At 46.7% G+C, this 25,254-nt stretch overlaps 1 protein-coding gene across 3 annotated transcripts in view; it reads right to left on the bottom strand.

The window, feature by feature from the left end:
- The window catches only part of SV2C (synaptic vesicle glycoprotein 2C), a 385,566-nt gene that overhangs the window by 176,770 nt on the left and 183,542 nt on the right, over positions 1-25,254 (bottom strand). For all 3 annotated transcript variants that reach the window (XM_073584110.1, XM_073584111.1, XM_073584109.1), the window contains exon 3: positions 5,223-5,403. In XM_073584110.1, the coding sequence (XP_073440211.1) occupies positions 5,223-5,403 (181 nt within the window). The remainder of the gene's footprint in view (positions 1-5,222; positions 5,404-25,254) is intronic.

Here is a 25,254-nt window from a genome sequence, read left to right as displayed (position 1 = left end):
AGCCCGATCGCCTTGGCTCTACTGACATGACTTGGATCACCAACTCGGGTCTTTCGTCTTCGGGTCTAGTCTCGTGGGTCTTCACTCAGGTCTGGTCTCTCAGATCTTCAATCAGGTCTGGTCTCTTGGATCTTCACTCAGGTCTGGTCTCTCTCAATGGCAGCTATAAGCCAAATCTGCTGCTCACACGGCCATTGTGCTACAGGTGCAGGCACCAATTTCTCTCCTTGTCAGCCTTTTCAGCCCCTTTAGAATTATTAGCTGTTCAACAGCTGTCACCTTACTTGGCATCTCCTCCAATCTCTTCCCTCAGGAGATGTGTACTTCGCTCTTCAGTTCCTAATAATGTAGTTATCTCTTTCTTATCATCTTTATTCAGCAGATGGCAATGTTCACGTGCAGATTCTTGGCTTAGGCATTACTATGTTTGTCTTCTCACTCATTCTTCCCCTTACATGCCTGTATGACAGAAAACTGGTGGCTTCTGGGAGGAATAAAGTTCATTAAAGCCAGGTTTTCAGCATGGTGGCTGGACACCTTCCTAATAGTGTTAGCCTGCAGACTAACCCTACATTTGCATGTTAATACCATTCCCTTTAAGGAAGTGGCATGCATTTTCTTTTTCCAAAAAGCATTCTTCAAAACCTGAACCAAAAAAACGCTAATGACCAGGGAGTGTCTTTCAATAATTTTTTAAGCATTCTTTTTTTTCAGGAATTTTTTTAAGTGGATTTGCTAAAAAAAATCCCCACAAAAGTGCACAAACCATAACTCATGCCGTTGTCACACTTGTGAGAAACTTGTGTGAGTCTCTTGCCTCAATACCCGGCACTGACGCCGACACATGGGACCAGAGTGTGCGGCTGCATGTCTGCTTTTTCACGAGAGCCGGCGGCAGTGCCGGGTATTGAGACGAGAGACTCGCGCGAGTTTCTCTCATTGCACACGCAAGTGTGACCCCGGCCTTAGTAGTGGCATAGCAGAAGTGTGAAATAGGGAAAGGTCGAATGTTACATAGTTGCATTTTAAGGAATAAAGATGTCAACTAACAATTTATTTAGGGAGACTTGTAAAACTCTGAAAGGTTTCTAAACGATTCATTTTCTGAAATGTCCCCTGTAGGATAAATGTAAAAATTAAGTTATAAAGTAGGAAATGCTAGTTTTAAGGTTAGGTCACACCAGCATACATTCTCTCATCAGAGAGAATTGTGCCGATTATGCTAATCACACTCTCATCAGACTCTGATCAATGTTTGATTGAGTGTTCAGAATAATGTGATCTGACTCTCCCAGATGAGGAGATGGAGAAAAAAATACATGCATCTTCTCCAGTGTGTCAGTCCGTGACAGGGCTCATTGACTTGCATGATCGAGTCCGATCTGAATATCAGATCAAATGCTGGCATTCTGCTATTGGACGTGTGCATGGCCCCGTAAAATAACATTGCTCCTTGTGCGATCCGATGTTTTCTTGAATCGCACTTAGACCAAAAAAAGCTGTTTGTTTCAAACCCACTCCGGGTCCAGAACCAAGTTTCTGCCGCAGCACCCGGTGTCTATTACTGTGTATGGTACTGACATCATATCAATAGCGCTGCACCCAGTAACTGAATTCAGTGGCTCTGTTAAGTTGACGGCAAAAGCCACTTAGGCCATTGAGCCTTATGATTGGTGTCAGTGCTGTCCATGTGATGTCAGCACTGCAGACAATTACATTCAGTGGCCGCAGGGTCAGAGACTTAGTGCTGGACCCAGAGAGGATGACTAAAGTACAGGTTTTTAAAACAATATGCAGGCAGGGGACAATTGTTTTAAAAAACCAGTAAACTGATTTAATTATGATTTTTTAATTCTATAGAGCAAACTAGGGGTTGTTCAGTAGTGGAGAACAGCATTAAGAGTGATTTTACACAGGCAGACTTGTGTCATAGAATCATAGAATCGTAGAGTTGGAAGGGACCTCCTGGGCCATCTGGTCCAACCCCCTGCTCAAAGCAGGATTCGCTAAATCATCCCAGTCAGATGTCTGTCCAGCCTCTGTTTGAAGACATCCATTGAAGGAGAACTCACCACTTCTTGTGGCAGCTTGTTCCACTCATTGATCACTCTGTCAAAAAGTTTTTTCTAATATCTAATCTGTGTCTCCTCCCATTCAGTTTCATCCCATTGCTTCTAGTCTTTCCTTGTGCAAATGAGAATAAAGTTGATCCTTCTACAATGTGACAGCCCTTTAGATATTTGTAGACAGCTACTAAGTCTCCTCTCAGTCTTCTCTTTTGCAAACTAAACATTCCCAAATCCTGCAACCTTTCCTCATAAGACAGGGTTTGCAGACCAGTCACCATTCTGGTCGCTCTTTTCTGAACTTGCTCCAGTTTGTTGATGTCTTTTTTAAAATGTGGTGCCCAAAACTGGACACAATATTCCAGATGAGGTCTGACCAAAGAGGAGTAGAGGGAAATAATGACTTCACGTGATCTAGACTGTATGCTTCTGTTAATACATCCTAGAATTGCATTTGCCTTTTTTGCTGCTGCATCACACTGTTGACTCATATTCAGTCTGTGATCTATTAGTATACCCAAGTCTTTTTCACATGTGCTGTTGCTTAGCCCTATTCCTCCCATTCTGTATATGCTTTTTTCATTTTTATTGCCCAGATGTAGTACTTTGCATTTTTCCCTGTTAAAAACCATTCTGTTAGTTGCTGCCCACTGCTCCAGTTTATTTATATCTTTTTGAATCCTCTCTCTCTCTTCTCTAGTATTAGCTATCCCTCCTAGCTTTGTGTCATCAGCAAATTTAATCAGTTTACCCTCAATTCCTTCATCTAAATCGTTGATAAAGATGTTGAACAATACAGGGCCCAGGACAGAGCCTTGTGGTACCCCACTTGAGACATTCTTCCAACTGGATGTTCAGCCATTTACGATGTCCTCAACAACCATCTATCAACCATATCAAAAGAGCCAATGCAAACTATGGGAATGAACAATATCACATACAGTGTCCATACACAGGAAGATGTGATGCCATTAAAGGGAATCTGTCACCCCAGTCGTAGCTCTTGCACAGGCGCACTGCTCTGCCCTCAACAGGGCAGAGCAGTGCGCCTGCGCAGGAGCCACGACAGGCAGCAAAGAGGACATCACCATTAGAAGATGGGAGGCGCTGGACCGGACCGCGACACCCATCGAACCCGACCCAGACCGCCCCTGGGTGAGTATAATATAACTCATTTTTCTTATCTTTCAGGTTACATTGGGGGCTTATCTACAGCATTACAGAATACTGTAGATAAGCCCCTGATGGCGGTGCTGGCAGCTGATACTCGAAAAATGGAGTGACAGAATCCCTTTAATAGTGATGAGTGACCGTGCTCGGAGAAGGTCTTATCCGAGCATGCTCGTGTGCTAACCAAGTGTCTTCAGCATGCTCGAATAATCTGTTCGAGTCCCCGCGGCTGCACGTCTTGGGGTTGTTTGACAGCCCCAACACATACATTGATTGCCTGTTTGTTAGGCAATCCCAGCATGCGTTGCAGCTGTCTATCAGCAGTGAAACATGCAGCCTCTGGGACTCGAACATATAATTCCAGCATGCTGAAGACAGACTTTTAGCATCCATGCATGCTCGGATAAGACCTCCGAGCACATTCAGTCATCACTAGCCATTAACTATTATTTGTTTTGGTGGCATAAAATATACAAGCAGCCTATAAATGGCTGACCAGTGCCAAATTTATATGAGTGTTCTTGCAAATGCTTGTTCAGCTCGTGGTGTAAAAGTGTCATAAAGGATATGGACGCTTTTGGGGACTAAAATTTTTTAATTTGGGTTTCCTTAGAAATTATGAGCCATTTGGCGTTATCAGGCACTGTGTTTCCCTGTACTTTGCTGGCTTCTGATTGAGTTAGTTGAGAATCCATCAGTCTGCACTTTCTGGCAGGAGAGTTTGTAACTCTTTTGTCTTTTTCTTAGCTTTTCTCAGCTAGTTTATGACCACAAAATTTAACTCAACGTCAATATCATCTGCGGTCATAAATCAGTGAGGAGCAGCTCAGAAAGAAATACAAATAAGAGTTACAAGCTCTCCAGAACAAGTCGACTGATGGATTTTCAGATAACTCATTCTACAGCTATCAATAGACAGTGCAACAGAAAGCTATAGAAGACAAGGGGCAACATTTTTTAGTGAAAGTAAATTGCAAAAATGATGCGTAACCCAAAATGTATGAATTTAAGTAAAAAAAAATTGTTGTGCATATCATTTAAGGTTCACATGTCCATTTATCTTCTAAATTTGTCTGTCTGCTTAGAATAATCAAATGGCATATAAAAACGGAATCAGCATCCTGTACGTATTTTATTTATCATAAAAAAATTGGCCTCAGTTTATTTATATCAGTCTGTCTGGTTTGTATATGGTTTTTTTATTTTTAGGCTAGGATCAGACGACCGTAGATTCTTTCATCCAAGAGAATCGCGTTGATTCTCTCGGATGAGGAGAAGATGGAAAAAAACATTTATCCATGTTTTCCATTGTGTCAGTGTATGGAAATTGGACTGCACCCAGATGTCATCCGAATGCAGTCCGATGTTTTTCACGGACTCAATGACGTGCATGACCAAGTACTATCCGAATATGGGATCAAACTCAGACATGCAGCAATTTTTTAATCGGACCGGCTCAGTCCAAGTAAATAATCTTACATGTGCGCAGCCCCATGGAATAACATTAGTCCGAGTGCGATCTGATGTTTTGTTGGATCGCACTCGGACGAAAAAAGCAAGGGTGTGAGCGAGCCCTTAGAATGAAAGAAAAAGATCTGCATGCAGGACTTTCTGTTCTAAGAATATAAAATAAACAGAAAAAATCTAGAAAGACCCTATATAACTCAATGTGGACTGATTACTTTCGTTTGAAATAGGAATGTCCGGGATCTTAATTCCGTTTATCAGTTCAATTTATCTGTTCTAGATGGAACAAAAAAAACGTAAAAGATAAACTGTCATGTGAGCAGAGTCTTGGTTTTTCCTGAACCACTTTAATGTCAGTACTCGCCATAACTTATTAACTTTTTTTAACTATCATATGAACTGCTTACTCATATACATAAAAATGTGTTTATTTCATATAAAAAAAAATAGTTTAGAAAGTACTTAAAGATCGAAGCAAAAAAACATTCAAAAAATTCAAAAAAAGAAATCTCGCTTTACCCAAATCCAGAAAGTAATCGGCAGAGTAGAAATAATCCATATCCTTGGACAAATGAGGAGAGAAAGGCAAAAAATCCATTGACAGACATACAGATCAGGAGAGATTGCTTCCGCCCCACTTTATCTGCTAGGCCTCCCCAGAAGAATGCTCCAACCATCATTCCCAGATACACTATACTCCCTGCAAGAAAGAAGGAAATTCACAATTACCAAATGTTTTATAACAAAGCAGTAATGGTTGTCTGTCCAGCCAGTGACCCATGAACCATGCATAGTCTGCACCTAAGAACTGTGGGGCCTCGTTTTCCTACATAGCCCTTGGCCACACAGTAGACATGCTTGTCCTGTTCGGTCAATATTTCATAAAAACTTAGGTATGATAATTCAATGCTTCTGTATTCTATATCTATAGCATATAAACATCTCTAACATAACCTTCAGAGGATCAGACATATTTTAGAAATATACAACGAACTTGTTGCACACTAAGGTAGCTACGTAGGCAAGATGATAGGCAACGTCTAAGGTCGGCCATTAAGTGTCAGTCAGCCAACGAATGCTTCAGATGATCGTTTTACTGACAGTCATCTCAGCTGACAGTCCCATACACAGGAACAGACAAGAAAAAGAAAGTAATGCCAGCTCACCGTTAGGGAGAATAAGCATCCAGTATGCATGGAACCACGAGCTGACCACTCGTGCTGGCAAATGTAGAAAAAGGAGAAGAAGTCCCAGCTTCTGGTAAAATATCAAATGTAGTATTTATTCCATCAAGGATTAAAAAATCAGAGGCAGGATGGTCAGCAAGCAGCGAGGCTTGACAAAGAACAACCATGTTCGAAACGCGTTGCTTGCTGACCATCCTGTCTCTGATTTTTTTAATCCTTGATGGAATAAAGACTACATTTGATATTTTACCAGAAGCTGGGACTTCTCCTTTTTCTCCACACATAAAAACGCTCATTCGGCCTATCGCTCCTGTGTTCTCTTTGAGAAAGCTTCAGACTGACACATCGGCCGGCAGCTTATCCCAGGGAGAACAACGTGATCAGCAGTCAGATATGCATGATCCACATCTCTCCCAACCGTCAGTTTGCTGGCGCCCCCAAACACATTAGACCATCAATAACGGTGGGATCAGCTGACTTTAGTCTAATTTATTTGGTGGCCCTAAATCACAAAACCACTTGATGTGCAATGATTAAAGGGAATCTGTCACCTCATTTTTGGCATATGAGATGCGGCCACCGCCATCAGGGGCTTATCTTCAGCATTCTGTAATGCTGTAGATAAGCCCCCGATGTAACCTGAAAGATAAGAAAAAAGAGTTAGATTATACTCACCCCAGGGTCCGGTCCGGTCCGATGGGTGTCGCAGTCCAGTCCGGCGCCTTCCATCTTCTATCGATGATGTCCTCCTCCTTACTTCTGCCGCGGCTCCTACACAGGCGTACTTACTCAGAGAAGAGTACTGCAGTGCGCAGGTGCCGGGAAAGGTCAGAGAGGTCCGGTGCCTGCTCACTGCAGTACTTTACTCTGCCCTCAACAGGACAGATAAAGTACGCCTGCGCAGGAGCCGCAGCAGAAGTAAGGAGGAGGACGTCATCACTAGAAGATGGGAGGTGCTGGACCGGACTGCGATACCCATCGGACCGGACCGCACCCGGGGTTAGTATAATATAACTCTTTTTTCTTATCTTTCAGGTTACATCAGGGGCTTATCTGCAGCATTACAGAATGCTGTAGATAAGCCCCCGATGGCGGTGGCCACATCTCATATGCCAAAAATGAGGTGACAGATTCCCTTTAAAGGACAGAATCTGTCCGAGGAAAAAAATCACAGCATGCATCATTTGCTTCCGATATTCAGATCGCAATCGGGCATGCAAGACAATGAGTCCGTTGAAAACATCGGACTGCACTCGGATGACATCTGAGTCTGGTCTGATTTCCACGGGCTGACTGAATGAGAGAGATGGAGAATCTTTTTTTTTTCCAGCTTTACATCATCCAATAAAATCGGATTACGCTATGATCACACTCTGATCAGTGTGATTAACATAATCAGACCGATTTTCTCAGACTAGCGAAAATGCTGTTGTGTGATCCAGCCTGCATTATTATTATTAATAATAATACGGTAATAAATATAATAATAATAATTAATATTAATAATACTATTATTGTTTTTATTAGCATTAGAAATATTGCTATTATTAATCATTATTATCATCATCACTTTGCACCTATCAGGCAGGGAGTTAGCGCAGGATCTGAATCCTATATTTGCAGAGCTGGTTATTTCCGGCCTCCATTGATCTGTGCCAGTGTTTGGTAACAGAGGTATGGCCGTGGATGTCATCGGAGTAATAGATTGTACTGTCACAAGAGAACCTTCCTGCTAACAGCTGTTTGCTGTGATAAGGAGAATACATATGAGCGTAACAGTGAACTAGTGAACCAGCGACTGTATTAAATGAGCTTTACAGCTTAGTTTTCATGAATGCTATCTATTCCACTAATATTATTTGTAGACAGTGCTCAGATCAGAGCCCACTCACATGGTTCAGTTACTTATCCCCCTTTTATCCCCAGGATCAGCAACATAACTTCCTTTTGTTTTAATTGTGGCCATACCCAATGCCAGGCAATCAATACCCATCTGAATTGACTGTGTGCGTTTTATCATTATTTTTCCCCCCTTGCCCAATTCTCATATCCTTCACATTTCTGGTCTATACACAAAAGATAATACTGATCTATTTAATCCAGCCAAATACTGCGGCTAATACTAGACTTCATTCCCAGAGGTGAAAACTGAGACTCTTATAACGATATGGCTTTATCTTGCTCTAGTATGTATTCACTTTGAAAAACAAAACAAAAAAACCACCAGACTGAGTGAAGCGTGTTAGTTGGTATTTACAAGACTATAATATAAGCAGCAAATCTTGATCCAACCGCAAATCTAGTGTCCTAAGCTAACAGTAGGATACATTGCTTAAAAAAGCAGTCTTATCAAAGTTTTATCCTCTTAATACATTGCAATCAGCATATTATACAGCACTGTGTACTTACAATTGCTCATTTTGCCCTTCTACCCAGTTAATTTTTCTGTTTTCCATTAGGTCTATGATATCACGTGATGACTAATAGACTACCTAAGGGTCCCGTTACACATAGTGACGCTCCAGCGATCCCAACAACGAAACGACCTGGTAAGGATCGCTGGTGTGTCGCTATATGGTCGCTAGTAAGTTGTCAAACAGGCAGGATCTCTTCAATGACGCAGCAACGATCCGGCGATCCGTATAACGACGTCGGCGGTCGTTGGGACCTTGTCACGCAGCAGCTATTCTGACAGCTCAGACCTCGATAGGCGTGCTTCAGCGTTGCCTTTTCCACGCCCCTCTGCTCCGATTGGTGGCCACTACTGCGCTATCACTACGCGGTTTACTTCAGCGTCCCTGTCTGAGTCGCTAGTGCGCTATTTATTCATGGATCCACAGTCACTGACACGGGGACACGCGATTATTATAACTGTACATGTTAAATGTTATGATTGCATATAATTGATGGCTGACCTATAAAAGGAAATGCTACAAAGATCCTAATTTGAGACCACCAATCGGAGCTGAGGGGGCGTTGAAAGACAAAGCAAAATCACGCCTGCGTCCCTGAGTTCTGAGTCGCCAACGAGGTCGCTCGTCGATGTTATGTCGTCAAACACAGTGATGCATGCTGGCCAGCGGAACACCAACGATCAAAAAATGGCCTAGGACATTCGAGCACGATCAGCGATATCGCAGCGGAGGGCCGGTCGCCGTTATATGTCACACATAGTGAGATCGCTGGTGAGGTCGCTGTTGCATCACAAAACCTAAAGATCTCACTATGTGTGAAATACCCTTTAGTCTTTCTAAGCTTTATGTAGAAATAGCAAGTCTCTTTTACCTGCATGAGTCATCATTAGAACTACAATTCTACATCACTGTAAAGTCCTTGGTACAGGGGAGCAGATGGGTCAGGTGTTGAAGAGGAGGTGGAGCTGGGCTGTTAGTGACCTTGCAGTGTTGCAGAATTGTAATTCTAATGATGACTCAACCAGGGAAAATTGACCCCCTGTTTCCACATAGAGCTTAGAAGAATTCAGCTAGTCTGTTTTTATCATAGACATATGATAAAAACTTATGACATATGACATACTGATGTCATAGACCTAATGGAAAACAGAAGAATTAACTGGGTAAATGGGCAAAATGAGCAATTGTAAGTACACGGTGCTGTATAATAGGATAATTTCAATATGTTAAGAGCATAAATACTTTCATGGGAGGAGGGCTTCTTTAAAGTCATTAGTTTAGTTCATCAGACCAGGGGATGGACATAAATTTGTTCCTTCAAATTATAAAGGCAAAAATGCATCTGAATTCTATTTACACGGAAAAAAAAATGAAATATTTTCCCGTGGCACTCCCGCTGACGTCAGAAAAGTAAAGTGAGTTCATTGGCTGTGAACTCGCAGGATCTGTCTGATGGCACCGTGAGCAGGAGAACTTTCTCACTCTTGCTACGCAGTATCTTTGCACGTTTGTCATTCTGTGCTTTCTTTTTGTGCTTCAGTCAGTGGGTGGTGTGAACACTGTCCGACCGACCTGTTCACATATGTGCATGTCACATGTGCTTTTAAGAGAATAGGAGTTCACATGGAAACACTGAACACACGCTGCTCAGTGTCTCTGTTGGATGGCAGGCTGTATGGTCGCATCATGCAACCATGCAGCCTGCCATCTAGATGTAGCAAAGCTAGATCCGTCATGGGACAAATGGATTATCATCATCTCTGCGGAAAGGTCAGGAATATTGTGGTTCGTTTTTTAACTCTTTTGCAGACGACAATGGCGTCGGTGGAATGGGCGAGGTCGTAGGCATGGTTTAATTAAGAAAAAACACAAAAATTGAGCTTGGTTTAAATTGATACACATGCAGCATATTGCATTTCGGCACGCACGGCGCACCGTCAAAAGTGCGCAGCATGCTACTTTCACACGGGCAGCGCATGATCTGCGCACCCTATGCTAAACATAGGGTGCGCCGATCGCATGCGTGCAAATGCGATAATAGGCGGTGATCCCGGATGGGGCGGGCAGGGAGCCGGATCGGGGCGGGGCTTACCGACGCAGTGCGCAGCGTTGTTTTAAAGCTAATGTGAAACCAGCCTAATATATACAGTATACATATGTTTTGAAGAATATTGAAAATGATGTGTAAGTGACTTAGAGAATTGCTCTATGTAAAAGCTCAAGTGAAAATCACATTGCAGTCGGATAGCAATCACACTGTATTCGAATGTAAATCGGATGCTAGGTGTGAAAAATCGGATTGTACCCACATAAAAACCTCATGATACTCGCATGACATTTGCATTATACTCGTCCGACACTCCTGCCTCAAAATAGGACCGATTTTAAAATCGCTAGTGTGTCTCCGGCCTTGGGCCAGGGTCACACTTGAGAGTGCAATGCGAGAAACTCACACAAGTCTCTCGCTTCAATACCCGGCACTGCCGCCGGCACTCGGGACTGGAGTATGCGGCTGCATGTATTTCTATGCACCGAGTGCCGGCGGCATTGCCGGTTATTGAAGAGACTTGCACGTGTTTCTCGGATTGCACTAGCAAGTGTGCCCCAGGCCTTAGTGATACATTGTTGGAATCAGGATCTTTGCTGCTATATTATGCTGCTCTCAGATGGGATAGCAAAACCCTGCTAACAAATTCCCTTTAATGAGCCTTGGCACATAATTAGGGATATTTAGTAAAGCTAAAACTAGAACCTTCTCTAAAATTATACAAAAAGAAGTTAAAGGAGACAACTGGCTTAGCAACACTAAAAGTATTGTATATGACCCCCGATCTCATGCTAAACATTCTGAAATATAATTCAACTGCAATTGGATTGCACTAATCACATGACATTGGGCAGAAACAAAACTGAAATGAAGCAGAATAAATGAATCTTAAAACTCTTAAGTAAGTTTTTGATGAAGCACTTAGTTGGAGAGTGTATTATGTATATAGAAATATGTGACAAGGTGTAGGCTGTACTGTGACAACAATCGAGCAGGGAATTCAGCAACTTGGCAAGTGCAGTAATTACACAACCCACATCCGCTGTCAAATTCTGCTTCAAAAATTCTTTTAACAAAGACATTTAGGGTTTTACTGCCGAGCATAAACTTCTTAGTTTATCAGAAGCAGAAATGATGCATAAAGTTTTAGAAAAGAGAAACTATGAGAGGATGTTTTCAGAAAGCATTACTTGTGTAGGGGAAGTGGACTGACCTATGGACCTGTCTGCAGAGGAAGGGTTAATGTACACTGTGCTGGACATGGACTGCTGTAAATGAAGGTGGGAGATAGCTAGACAGAGGAGAAGGGTGTTGTAGTACAGGGTTTTTGCCACTAGGGGGAGACCAAGGACAGCAGAAGTGTAGGAAGGTGTAGTACTGCAGTTTGGCCACAAGATGGGAGCAGGGAGCAGTGAGAGCAGGGCTTGACATCAGCTTATGGCTACGAAACCACACAGTCAAGAACTCTAGGGGGAATTCCCAAGGAGGGGGATAAAAGGAAGAAAGAGTTCTAGAAGCAGTCAGTCCAGGGAGAGGAGCTCAGGAGAGGAGAAGACCTAAGGGAGAAGCAGACAGAGAAGGAGCTCCGGAAGGGACTGACAACAGAGACAGTTGGGGAGTAGCCCTGACGGGAGAAGCCGCAGACGGAGAGAGCCTGGGGTACCACAAGATGGATGGACTCGGGCAGGCAAAGCGCTGTGGTGGTAGGCCTAGGGCAGCCTCAGTAAAAGAGCCGCAAGGGATGTCAGACAGGAGAAGGAAGGAAGTGAAAGTACCCGGGCCTGTGTGCGGAGTCGAGCAGCTGCTGTGAGGTGCTGCAGAGGCAAGCAGCTGCTGTGTGGTGCTGCGGGTCATCGAGAGGACGGCCAATAAAGAGGACCTGTTGGACGCACTTCAGTCTCTGTCTCAGTCTGTTCGCGGCGGTAAGAGGAACACCCCCTGTCGGCACACGTACCTACATTTGGCGTAGTCGGCAGGATCATCGCCGCCAATACACCATCTTCTGTGGTCAGCCTGCACCGAAGACCCAAAGGACCCAAGCTGAATGGGTTGAAAATTTTCCCTGTGGATTACAACATTGAACTGTGACCAGGATTGTCGGTTTTCATCAGGCGGATCCAGAGCGGAAAAGGACTTGACAAAATGGCTGTGGCATTCCAACGCCAGAGAGAAGCACAGGAGTTTGCAGCTACATTGGACAATCTGGGGCTATGTCACACCCGCCCCCGGGGGGAGCGGCGTACATCTGGAGACAGCCGCCCCCTCATACTGGACCTTGAAAGATGGGTGAAGAGGCTGACCAACGCCCCACCCAAGAGCGGGAGTGGCCCAGGTGGAAAGGCTGGGTGCGGCTGCTTGGCGCCATTGAGCTTCTGGACATCGGGCGAGATGTGATGCTGCAGCTGCCATGGTCTCAGACGCCTGGAATGGAGGTGGCATCAGGAGATTGAGTCCCATTGGGAGACCTGCCTCTGGGAGCCATTATCGGTGCCCTGGACATGTACCAGAGAGGAGGAGCGACCCCGGACCCTGCTGGAACAGCCGCTGGAAGAAGCAGCCTGGAATCTCCCCGTGGAACCATTGGGCCTGGAGGCTGGCCCTGCCGGACGGCGGGGTGAAGACCATCGGCTGCGGGAGGAGCTGCGGGATGGCCTGTCGGGAGCCGCAGCACCGGGGAAGGTGAGCGTTCCCCCGGCCCAGCTGATGGCACCACAGGCAGCCTCCCTGCGCGGCCTCCTGCTCTCCAGCGACCCCGACTCCTGATGGCTTTGCGACCTCCGCTGGGCCGACCGACGCTCCCGCCCACGACCTGCCCCGCGGCGCCCTGTCCCGCATCGCCGGCGCGGAACCGACCCACGACCTCCTTTGCCGTGCCTCACCTGTCGGCGGTGGTCGATTCATCGAGACCTGCTGCCACTGTGGCCCCACTCCAGGTCACCGCGGTGGCCGAGCCGCCAGCCGCCACAGCCTACTCACCAGCACCCGCGGCCGCCGCTGCTCCATCCTCGGCCTTGGCTGCGGCCTACTTGCCAGTGGCTGCAGCTGCTTCAGTTCTGGCTGTGGCCTACATGTCGGGCCCCGCAGCCTCCATGCAGGTGACTGCAGCCGCCTCCGCCCCATCCGTGACTCCGGTGGCGGCCTGTCCCTCAATGCCGGAGGCCGCCTCTGCGCTGCTCCAGGCTCCGGTTGCGGCCTACTCACCATGACCCGCGGCTGCCCCTGCCCTCGCCTGGCCCCAGCTGCAGCTGGTCTGCCGGCACCTGCGGCCGCCTCTGCCCCGCTCTCGACCCTGAACGTGGCCCGCTCGCTGGGCTCTGCGGCCTACACCGGACCCTCCACCTGGGTTGCGGAGGTCATTGAGCAGAAGGCCAAAGAGCAGGAGGTGTGGGCGCTGCTGCACAAGAAGGGGGAGGCAGCCATGTCTACCCCTCGATCGTACGGGCGGCTCGTGCATACCAACACCGTGAAGGGCTATGGATTCATCCGGGAGCTCACCACCGGCCACAAAGTCTACCTCAATGTGGCTTCCATCAAACACGGGCAGGCTCTGCGGGAGGGAGATCTGGTCTCCTACTACAAGGAGTACTGCCCCCGCAGTTACTATGCGGTGGCAGTCATCACTTACCCCGAGGGGTATGAACCCTCATAAAAGAGGACTCCTGGGTCTCGGGCATCAGGGACACTCGGGGCCCAGAACAGTTCAAGCATCTCGGGGACTTCACAGCTGTGGAGTTCCCTGCTGATTGGCGAAACATCGGCCGCCAGGAGGTGGCCTGGAGTATCCTTAGAAATGGACTGCGGGGACTGCTGTGTGCTGTTGCATAGCCTGGGGACCGTTCTATGTCCTCAAAGTGGGTGAAGTATGCCCACTCCTGATGTGGCGGGGATGCATTTGGGGGAGTGCTCTCTTTAAAGGAAGGGGGAGCACTAATGTTCCTGCTTTGGTTAAAACAATAGATCCCTTCAAGACATCCGCTGTACACGTACAACACATGTCAAAAGCGGCTGTATGAAGCGTGCTCACCTCACCCCATACTAGGCAGGTGATGGCTGTGTGTTACAGCCAGGACCTGCCTCTAATAATTGCGGGTGGAACAGAGTTTCGTTCGTGACTATTAACCTGTTAAATGCCGCTGTCACTCTCTACCAGCAACATTTTAATGTGCCAGCATGGGGACGCATCATTCCATGTGCCCATTGGCGCACCCCTGACACAATCGTGGGTCAGTGATGGATTGCTATGACAGCCGGGGGTCTATTGAAGGCCTTCATGCTTGTCATTATGGAGCTCCCTTGATACCCTGTCTGTGGCCAGGCTTCAAAGGAGATCGTAATTTCTGCTATATACAGCGATGCAGTAATAACAGATTAGCAAATACAGTGAAATGTAAAAAAAACAAAAGTTTAAAAAAAAAATAAAAAGGCAAGTTTAAATCACCTCCCTTTTCCCCCATTAAAAATAAGGATACTCTAGAAAAAAAATGCACAACTGTAGTATCGCAGAGTTCAGAAAAGTCCGATCTATCAAAATATAAAAATAATTAACCCGATCGGTAAACACTGTAAATGAAGAAAAATCAAGAACCCCAAAATTACATTTTTTTTTTGTCTATGCAATTCCATAGAAAATGCTGTAACAAGCAATTAAAAAGTCAAATCTATGCCAAAATTGTATCCATAAACAAGCTCCCCTGAGAGACATGGAGAATAGAGCATAAGGTCACAAGTAGGTTAGTAGACCATAAAAAAACAAACAAAGCACTACATATTTGCCAAATTAGAGAACATTACCTTGGACTTTAGGCAGTCGCTAATGTTATGCTATTGAGTGAAAAATTCAGGGCCCGATTTATCATATCATTTATGCTACAAAGTGGCGTAAAAGCTTTGAAGTTGCAAAATTTTGGCACAACTTTTGGAATTTTTTATGCCAGCTACTCCCAGCTCCACCAAAACGGGCAGAGCCTGACTGAAGTAAGATTTCTAGTGTGGTACACAGAGGCACACATTCCTCATCAGACACTTCAGATTCAGAAGGGTGCGCCTTTTTATAAATCAAGAGCATCTGACTTCAACACATCCTTTCATTAAGACCAGTGAGAAAGTCACCACTTTTGATGAATTGGGGATTTAGCCTGTATGGAGGCATAGAAAGCGTTTTCTGCTTTTTGTGCCACTCTATGATGTCTCCTTGTGGCTCAATATTCTCCTACAGAATCTAAGACTCCATATACCTTTGCATAACTCTGGAAAGGTCGATTTTCCGTGACCTACTCCTTAATTCCACTCCCACCTCTCCACGGAGGATCCTCCCCCCTCTCTCCCATAAAACAAAGGACAAACAACCATTTTCTTTGGATAATAACGGCCACATCGGCCAACTTCTGCCCCCCCCCTCGCCTCCCAGCTTCCCCCAATTGTCACTCACTCCCTTCCAGTGTCATGCCCGCTTCCCTCTATCCCTGCGTGCGCGTCCGGCAGATACTTGAAATTGCTTTACAAACAGAGGTGAAGTCCATGAATTGGAAATTGAATAAAACCTTCAAAAAGGTTAAAGATTTTAGGTGGACTTTCTTCATCTTGCTACTAGGGAGAGTTAGGTCAGCTTGTCTGTATGCAATCAAATTAACAATTCCATAGTATTCAAACCTCAGTACACTTTATTTAGCAATATTACATTTTTATTCAAAATGTTTATCTGAAAAACTCTAAGGCATATCTGGCACCATTTTCTCTTGAACTTTTCTGGTACATTATATCTGATGCACGTCCCCCAGTGGGATTCCAAAAAACTAATTCATGCTTACATATTTGAATGTTGGAAAAGTGGAAGGTTTGAATTTAAAATCCAGCCATGTTTTTAATATTAAAAACAGTATTAGAGCTTACATCAGTTAAAAACAGTTTTGGAACCATGTAAACCAACTAAATGTATAAGGTCTTTGTGTGATGTGTTATGCATACATTCTCAGCATGAGGGGATTAAAACTAATTTTGCAGACCGAAAACAGCAGAATTTCCATTGGCAGTAAGTTCTAATTTTTAGGATTGCAGGTGGTGAATGTTACATGGTAATTGAACTATTACTTTGTTTGTGTTCTTGCCAAAAGGGGCCAATATTCTTCTCTAATTGATTCAGTCTCTAATTAAATGCTCTCATTTATTTTATAATGCCCACAAGCGCCCTCTCCAGTGAAAGCGTGGCACACTTGCCTGTCTCTGCGGAGGTATTTTATAGCATATAAGGTTCAGAAAGTAGGGCCCTGCCTTCAGAGTAATTAAAAGAAAGTTCTCAGGGTAACATTGTTTTTATAGCAGGAAAACGAAAACAGTGTTTATTTTTGTTACCGATTGAATAATGTAGAACGGAGAAGCAAGACATCTTTTTCTATATTTTAAATTATGGAGAATCGTCAGGGGTGGGCATTCCATGGGTGGATCATTGGGAGCCGCATAAGAGCCCAGGGTAAAAGGGGTCACTTTCACCTCCAAAGCAAGTTTTGTGTATTATGATGAACTATTGGACTGAAAAGGGTCCATATATTGTTCATGCACAGGGGCCCTCTTTTGCCCTTTTCAGCCAATGAAAACCATAGGTACATAAATTCTTGGTTGGAGTATTATAGGGTTTTTTCCAAAACATTAAGCAGTCAAGTTGCTGATAGTTGGGGTTCAACCTCTGGATCCCTAAGCAGAGCCCTGTCTGTAATGGAGTTTTAGGTGCTCAAGCTTTCTGACACTCTAATCATTGTCATTAAAACTGCGAGAAATAGACATGTACTCAGCTTTCAGCAGTCTCTATCTCAGGTTCCAGAGTCCCGTTTTCAGGATCATTTGTGGTCTCACTGGTCTGACCCCTTTTGATTAGCAAGGTATCCCTTATTCTAAAACTTGGGGATAACTTGCAATAGTGGGAAAATCCTATTTCTTACTTTGGATTTCAGTGCAGTATGAGAGTCACCATGGCATAGAAATATATATTCTTTTCTGGTGGAAAAGCTTTGATGCATCGCCCCTATGTCTTGTCCTGTTTTGCTGCAGCAGCTCTCATTCATTCAATTGGCAGCAAGTCATAAAGCCTCACATACAACTGTTACAGATCCATGTGATACAGTTCCATAAAACAGTGCCCATATATCATTATGGACCTATTTTAATTCTATACTGTATGGACCTATACTATATAAAAATCACAGCTTGCTCCACCACATGATGCAGGAAGAACATGGTTTACAATATACAGTGGTTTGTGGCATGACTAAAGGTTTTATTACATGGACTGATCAGAGGCATGGTACAATTACCGATCGGTAAACCTTTACCCATTGGTGGTCGTTTAATTGCATGTTTACATAGGACAGAACAAAAGCAATTTACACTGAATTATTTTTAATAGATCGCTCAGTGCACATGTGTTGCCATGGTTCTCGCAGTGTGAGCCCTGTTTACATAGGACAATATTACAGAACGATGATTGTTTTGCACTGCACAAAAGATCATTTTGCACAATGAACAAGCGTTTTGCTGCTCCATCAGGTGATCGGCAGTCTATTTACATGGCAAGATAATACTGAAATTAGCATTTTTAAGAATTTCTGTTCATGATTATCTTGCAGTATAAATGCAACTTAAAAGTCTGACTCTGTGCACACAGAGCTTTACAGGGTCTTCAAGTAATATATTTTTTCTGTATCAACACATGCAAAGAGTGCAGAATGTCTGCAATTTTTAGAATATGCTGCAAATATTCAGGTTTACTTTCAGAGAAATCAAAGGTGGGTGATGGTACTGAAGTTGAGATGTATGTGTGTTATTATGTGTTCCTGTGTATGTTGTAGCTGAGCTTTATGTTGTAACTGAACTGTGTGTGTTGTTGCTGAGTTGTTTGTGTGAGATCTGTGTATATGTATGCAGTGTAAGGTAGAGCTCGCTGAGTGTATTGGGGGACACTCACTTGGCTGCAGATAAACCAGGTCCGGCACAGGCTTTTCACATAACATAGTCCATACGGTTTATTGTACACGGCATAAACCATAGCAGCATGAAGAAACGATAACAGTCTTACAGCAGACCAAACGAATGTTCAAAGTGGAGCTCCGCTCCCTTAGCCCTGTGTTCACACAGGCTGTGCTTTGTCCAGCAATCAGGATCTACAGTCTCTCAGTTAATTCCCCCTTGTCCGGGGGGGGTTACCTCTTAGTTGCTTCTCACGCCGGACATCCATTCCCTCCTGGGAACTGTCACACACTTGCAGGCCATTATACACAGGCCTCCCCGGGTCAGCGGCCTCGGCATGTGGTCATCAGGAAGGCAGCTCACCTTCCAGCACGTCGACCTTCCGGGACCTTCCACATGGACCAATCAGATCCAGGCACTCTCCCCCATGTGACCTACCCTGGTCACCTTATATGGTCCATAGCCACGCCCACCAGATCACGTGGCTATGACCTCATTGCAGGTCCTATTTCAGGCACCCAGCCACACATATATATACAGGCTTACTATGGGCGTTTAGACACATGCCCCTGGGTGGGTTTGTAGGTGACTGGTTCCACCCATCTCACCAGCCACCTGAAAGCCTTCCCTGATAAATAGTAACAAACAGTCAGCATTACCTCTGCTGATTACCACATATTTCAGGTTTCATCCCGGGACCACCCACCCTGGCATACAAAACAGTCATTTACCATCCTGCCGTTCATCCTTTCTCCATCACAATAATGGAGATGCCTGTGTGCATGACCAAGACAGCGCCCCCTAGCTGTCACAGCGGTCACTGCACTACAGTAGCAAATCTAGATGTGTATGTAGCAAAGCTGTGTGTATGATTAACAATTATAAAGGTACTACGGAATCTGATTGCGTGGGATAACACAAGACTGAAACCAAAGGTGATGTAAATAAGTATATTAAGAAGTGAAACAAAACTAACAGAGCACTTTCTGCAATAGTTACGAAAACACAGCACAATATAGTAATGTCCAGGGCGCGACCGCTAATATGAACCAGTCCAACTGTAAACGTGACAGTCCAGCAGTATATATGAGAGGAAGCACACGGCCCTTAATGAGGTCCAGCGATATTATGGATGAGCATGCACACCGCACTAATGTGTAGAATTCCAGCAATCATATAGGTGAAAATGCACACAGCAACTAGAAGTAGAAGTTCAGCAATTCACAGGAGTAGCATTAACAGAAAGGTCACCACATGTACCTTTTGGGTTGAAACTCCCGCCCAGTCCAGCACAAACACAGACCAAGAGGAGATGGTGACGTCAGGATTCCTTACTGGTCACAGCAGTTCCAGAAGCGAACAGCTCCTCACTAGAAATCCAGATAGCAGTTATCGGGGAGAAGCACAGGGGACTGTAGGCAGCAGAGCATGGAGAAGCGGAGAGCCGAGTAATGAGCAGCAGCAGCAGGGAGTTCACCAGTAGACAGGCAGGAGCTTAAGAGCCAACAGCAACAAAATACTCAGGCAAAGAGGAACGCGCGACCCGGACTTAAATCACAAAATAGACAGGAAGTTCCATGACAGGGCGAGATACAAGACTCCATCTTGAATAAGGTCAAACAGGCAGGAAGGAAAGTCCGGAATCCTTACAGTATGTAACAGAGCAGTGTGCATGTTTGTAGCAGGGTTGAGTCTGTGTACCAGAGCTGAGTGTGTAGGTGGCAAAGCTGTGTGTATATAGGAGAGCTGTATGTATGTAGCAGAATCATGCATGTATGTAGCAGTGTTGTGTGTGTATATACAGCATAGTTGAGGGTGCATATACAGTATGGTGTCTGCAAGAGAGACGTATACATGTGTGTGTTGCTGAGAGGGTACATAATGTGGATGTTGTGAAGCTAGCTGTGAATCAAGCACATTAAATCACTAACAATAGATATATTACCTCTCTTTTCTACTGTCGTAGAATTAGTGATATTGACATTTTCATTTCTTTATACTGCCAAGGAAGTTTTTATCATTAGAAAGTATGTTTTATCAATTTTCTGTCTAAACCTGGTGTGCGTCATAGGATAGATTCACACGAGCGTATAAAAAATTGCTCAGCGTTTCATCTGAAAAAAACTTGTATGATTTTTTCTCACTTGTCATCCATGTGCAATCTGTATACAATCTGCTTTATTACCGCAGCCGCAATTAATAATTTACATGACCATTTACAGTTTCCTATGTCACAGAATTACAGTGTAACCATAAAAATCGGATTGTATCTGTGGCTCCATGCAGCGTCCAAATGTATGGGTTAGTCTCATCCGATACATGAAAGAAACTATTGCCTGCCTATTTTTTGCACACACAGATTTTGTCAGTGAAATCTAAATCTGCACTACCCCACTGAATAACATTGATCTGAGTGATGTCCGTTTTTTCCATAGACAGCACAAATGAGTGCAGGTTATGCTCAATATAGGTAGACTAGCTATGAACCCATTCTACACCAGGGTGGTGAGCATTTCTATTGGTATATGGTCTCCTGTCCTGCTATGTGCTGCCACCCTCCTATCCTGGTATGCATGGCACCCCTCATTCCTATCCTGGTATGCATGGTACCCTCCCCCCCCAATCCTGGTATGCAATGTACCCCATTCTTCATCCTGGTATGCATGGTCCCTTCACCCCCAATCCTGGTATGCGTGGTCCCCTCACCCCCCTTTCCTGGTAAGCATGGCCCCCTCACCCCTATCCTGGTATGCATGGTTCCCCTCATCCCCAATCCTGGTATGCATGGTCCTCTCACCTCCCAATCCTGGTATGCATGGTACTCCCTCATCCCTATACTGGTATGCATGGTCCCCTCACCCCCTATCCTGGTATGCATGGTACCCGTCACCCCCAGTCCTGGTATGCATGGTACCCCCCATCCCCAAATCCCAGTATGCATGGTCCCCTCACCCCCTATCCTGGCATGCATGGTACCCCTCATCCCCCTATCCTGGTATGCATGGTACTCCCTCATCCCTATCCTGGTATGTATGGTCCCCACGCCCCCTATCCTGGTATGCATGGTACCTCTCATCCCCCAATCCTGGTTTGCATAGTACCCCTCATCCCCCAATCCTGGTATGCATGGTACCCCTCATCCCCCAATCCTGGTAAGCATGGTCCCCCTCATCCCCCAATCCTGGTATGCATGGTATCCCTCATCCCCCAATCCTGGTATGCATGGTACCCCTCATCCACCAATCCTGGTATGCATGGCCCTCTTACCCCCCTATCCTGGTATGCATGGTCCCCTCACCCCCTATCCTGGTATGCATGGTACCCCTCACCCCCTATCCTGGTATGCATGATACCCCTCATTCCCCAATCCTGGTACGCATGGTACCCCTCATCCCCCAATCCTGGTATGCATGGTGCCTCTCATCCCCCAATCCTGGTGTGCATGGTCCCCTCACCCCCCCATCCTGGTATGCATGGTACCCCGCATCCCCCAATCCTGGTATGCATTGTTCCCCTCATCCCCCAATCCTGGAATGCATGGTCCTCTCACCCCCCTATCCTGGCATGCATGGTACCCCTCATCCCCCAATCCTGGTATGCACGGTCCCCCAGAAATCCCCAATCCTGGTATGCATGGTACCCCTCATCCCCTAATAATGGTATGCATGGTCCCCTCACCCCCTATCCTGGCATGCATGGTACCCCTCATCCCCCTATCCTGGTATGCATGGTACTCCCTCATCCCTATCCTGGTATGTATGGTCCCCACACCCCCTATCCTGGTATGCATGGTACCTCTCATCCCCCAATCCTGGTTTGCATAGTACCCCTCATCCCCCAATCCTGGTATGCATGGTACCCCTCATCCCCCAATCCTGGTAAGCATGGTCCCCCTCATCCCCCAATCCTGGTATGCATGGTCTCCCTCATCCCCCAATCCTGGTATGCATGGTACCCCTCATCCACCAATCCTGGTATGCATGGCCCTCTTACCCCCCTATCCTGGTATGCATGGTCCCCTCACCCCCTATCCTGGTATGCATGGTACCCCTCACCCCCTATCCTGGTATGCATGATACCCCTCATTCCCCAATCCTGGTACGCATGGTACCCCTCATCCCCCAATCCTGGTATGCATGGTGCCTCTCATCCCCCAATCCTGGTGTGCATGGTCCCCTCACCCCCCCATCCTGGTATGCATGGTACCCCGCATCCCCCAATCCTGGTATGCATGGTTCCCCTCATCCCCCAATCCTGGAATGCATGGTCCTCTCACCCCCCCTATCCTGGCATGCATGGTACCCCTCATCCCCCAATCCTGGTATGCACGGTCCCCCAGAAATCCCCAATCCTGGTATGCATGGTACCCCTCATCCCCTAATAATGGTATGCATGGTCCCCTCACCTCCGCTATCCTGGTATGCATGGTACCCCTCATCCCCCAATCCTGGCATGCATGGTCGCCTCACCCCCCCTATCCTGGTATACATGGTACCCCTCACCCTCCAATTTTGGTATGCATGGCCCCCTCACCCTACAATCCTGGCATGCATGGTCCCCTCACCCCCTATCCTGGTATGCATGGTACCCCTCATCCCCCAATCCTGGTATGCATGGTACCCCTCATCCCCCAATCCCAGTATGCATGGTCCTCTCACCCCCTATTCTGGTATGCATGGTACTCCCTCATCCCTATCCTGGTATGTATGGTCCCCACACCCCCTATCCTGGCATGCATGGTACCCCTCATCCCCCAATCCTGGTTTGCATAGTACCCCTCATCCCCCAATCCTGGTATGCATGGTACCCCTCATCCCCCAATCCTGGTATGCATGGTGCATCTCATCCCCCAATCCTGGAGTGCATGGTCCCCTCACCCCCCCATCCTGGTATGCATGGTACCCCGCATCCCCCAATCCTGGTATGCATGGTTCCCCTCATCCCCCAATCCTGGAATGCATGGTCATCTCACCCCCCTATCCTGGCATGCATGGTACCCCTCATCCCCCAATCCTGGTATGCACAGTCCCCCAGAAATCCCCAATCCTGGTATGCATGGTACCCCTCATCCCCTAATAATGGTATGCATGGTCCCCTCACCCCCTATCCTGGCATGCATGGTACCCCTCATCCCCCTATCCTGGTATTCATGGTACTCCCTCATCCCTATCCTGGTATGTATGGTCCCCACACCCCCTTATCCTGGTATGCATGGTACCTCTCATCCCCCAATCCTGGTTTGCATAGTACCCCTCATCCCCCAATCCTGGTATGCATGGTACCCCTCATCCCCCAATCCTGGTAAGCATGGTCCCCCTCATCCCCCAATCCTGGTATGCATGGTCTCCCTCATCCCCCAATCCTGGTATGCATGGTACCCCTCATCCACCAATCCTGGTATGCATGGCCCTCTTACCCCCCTATCCTGGTATGCATGGTCCCCTCACCCCCTATCCTGGTATGCATGGTACCCCTCACCCCCTATCCTGGTATGCATGATACCCCTCATTCCCCAATCCTGGTACGCATGGTACCCCTCATCCCCCAATCCTGGTATGCATGGTGCCTCTCATCCCCCAATCCTGGTGTGCATGGTCCCCTCACCCCCCCCCATCCTGGTATGCATGGTACCCGCCCCCAATCCTGGTATGCATGGTTCCCCTCATCTCCCAATCCTGGAATGCATGGTCCTCTCACCCCCCCTATCCTGGCATGCATGGTACCCCTCATCCCCCAATCCTGGTATGCACGGTCCCCCAGAAATCCCCAATCCTGGTATGCATGGTACCCCTCATCCCCTAATAATGGTATGCATGGTCCCCTCACCTCCGCTATCCTGGTATGCATGGTACCCCTCATCCCCCAATCCTGGCATGCATGGTCGCCTCACCCCCCCTATCCTGGTATACATGGTACCCCTCACCCTCCAATTTTGGTATGCATGGCCCCCTCACCCTACAATCCTGGTATGCATGGTCCCCTCACCCCCTATCCTGGTATGCATGGTACCCCTCATCCCCCAATCCTGGTATGCATGGTACCCCTCATCCCCCAATCCCAGTATGCATGGTCCTCTCACCCCCTATCCTGGCATGCATGGTACCCCTAATCCCCCTATCCTGGTATGCATGGTACTCCCTCATCCCTATCCTGGTATGTATGGTCCCCACACCCCCTATCCTGGCATGCATGGTACCCCTCATCCCCCAATCCTGGTTTGCATAGTACCCCTCATCCCCCAATCCTGGTATGCATGGTCTCCCTCATCCCCCAATCCTGGTATGCATGGTCCCCCTCATCCCCCAATCATGGTATGCATGGTCTCCCTCATCCCCCAATCCTGGTATGCATGGTACCCCTCATCCCCCAATCCTGGTATGCATGGTGCATCTCATCCCCCAATCCTGGAGTGCATGGTCCCCTCACCCCCCCATCCTGGTATGCATGGTACCCCGCATCCCCCAATCCTGGTATGCATGGTTCCCCTCATCCCCCAATCCTGGAATGCATGGTCATCTCACCCCCCTATCCTGGCATGCATGGTACCCCTCATCCCCCAATCCTGGTATGCACAGTCCCCCAGAAATCCCCAATCCTGGTATGCATGGTACCCCTCATCCCCTAATAATGGTATGCATGGTCCCCTCACCCCCTATCCTGGCATGCATGGTACCCCTCATCCCCCTATCCTGGTATTCATGGTACTCCCTCATCCCTATCCTGGTATGTATGGTCCCCACACCCCCTTATCCTGGTATGCATGGTACCTCTCATCCCCCAATCCTGGTTTGCATAGTACCCCTCATCCCCCAATCCTGGTATGCATGGTACCCCTCATCCCCCAATCCTGGTAAGCATGGTCCCCCTCATCCCCCAATCCTGGTATGCATGGTCTCCCTCATCCCCCAATCCTGGTATGCATGGTACCCCTCATCCACCAATCCTGG

The sequence above is a fragment of the Dendrobates tinctorius genome, unplaced genomic scaffold (assembly GCF_039654945.1).
Source record: "Dendrobates tinctorius isolate UK_male_01 unplaced genomic scaffold, ASM3965494v1 ptg000083l, whole genome shotgun sequence".
NCBI lineage: Eukaryota > Metazoa > Chordata > Amphibia > Anura > Dendrobatidae > Dendrobates > Dendrobates tinctorius.
The sequence above is the reverse complement of the archived record's forward strand: the minus strand, read 5'-3'. Positions and strand labels throughout refer to the sequence as shown.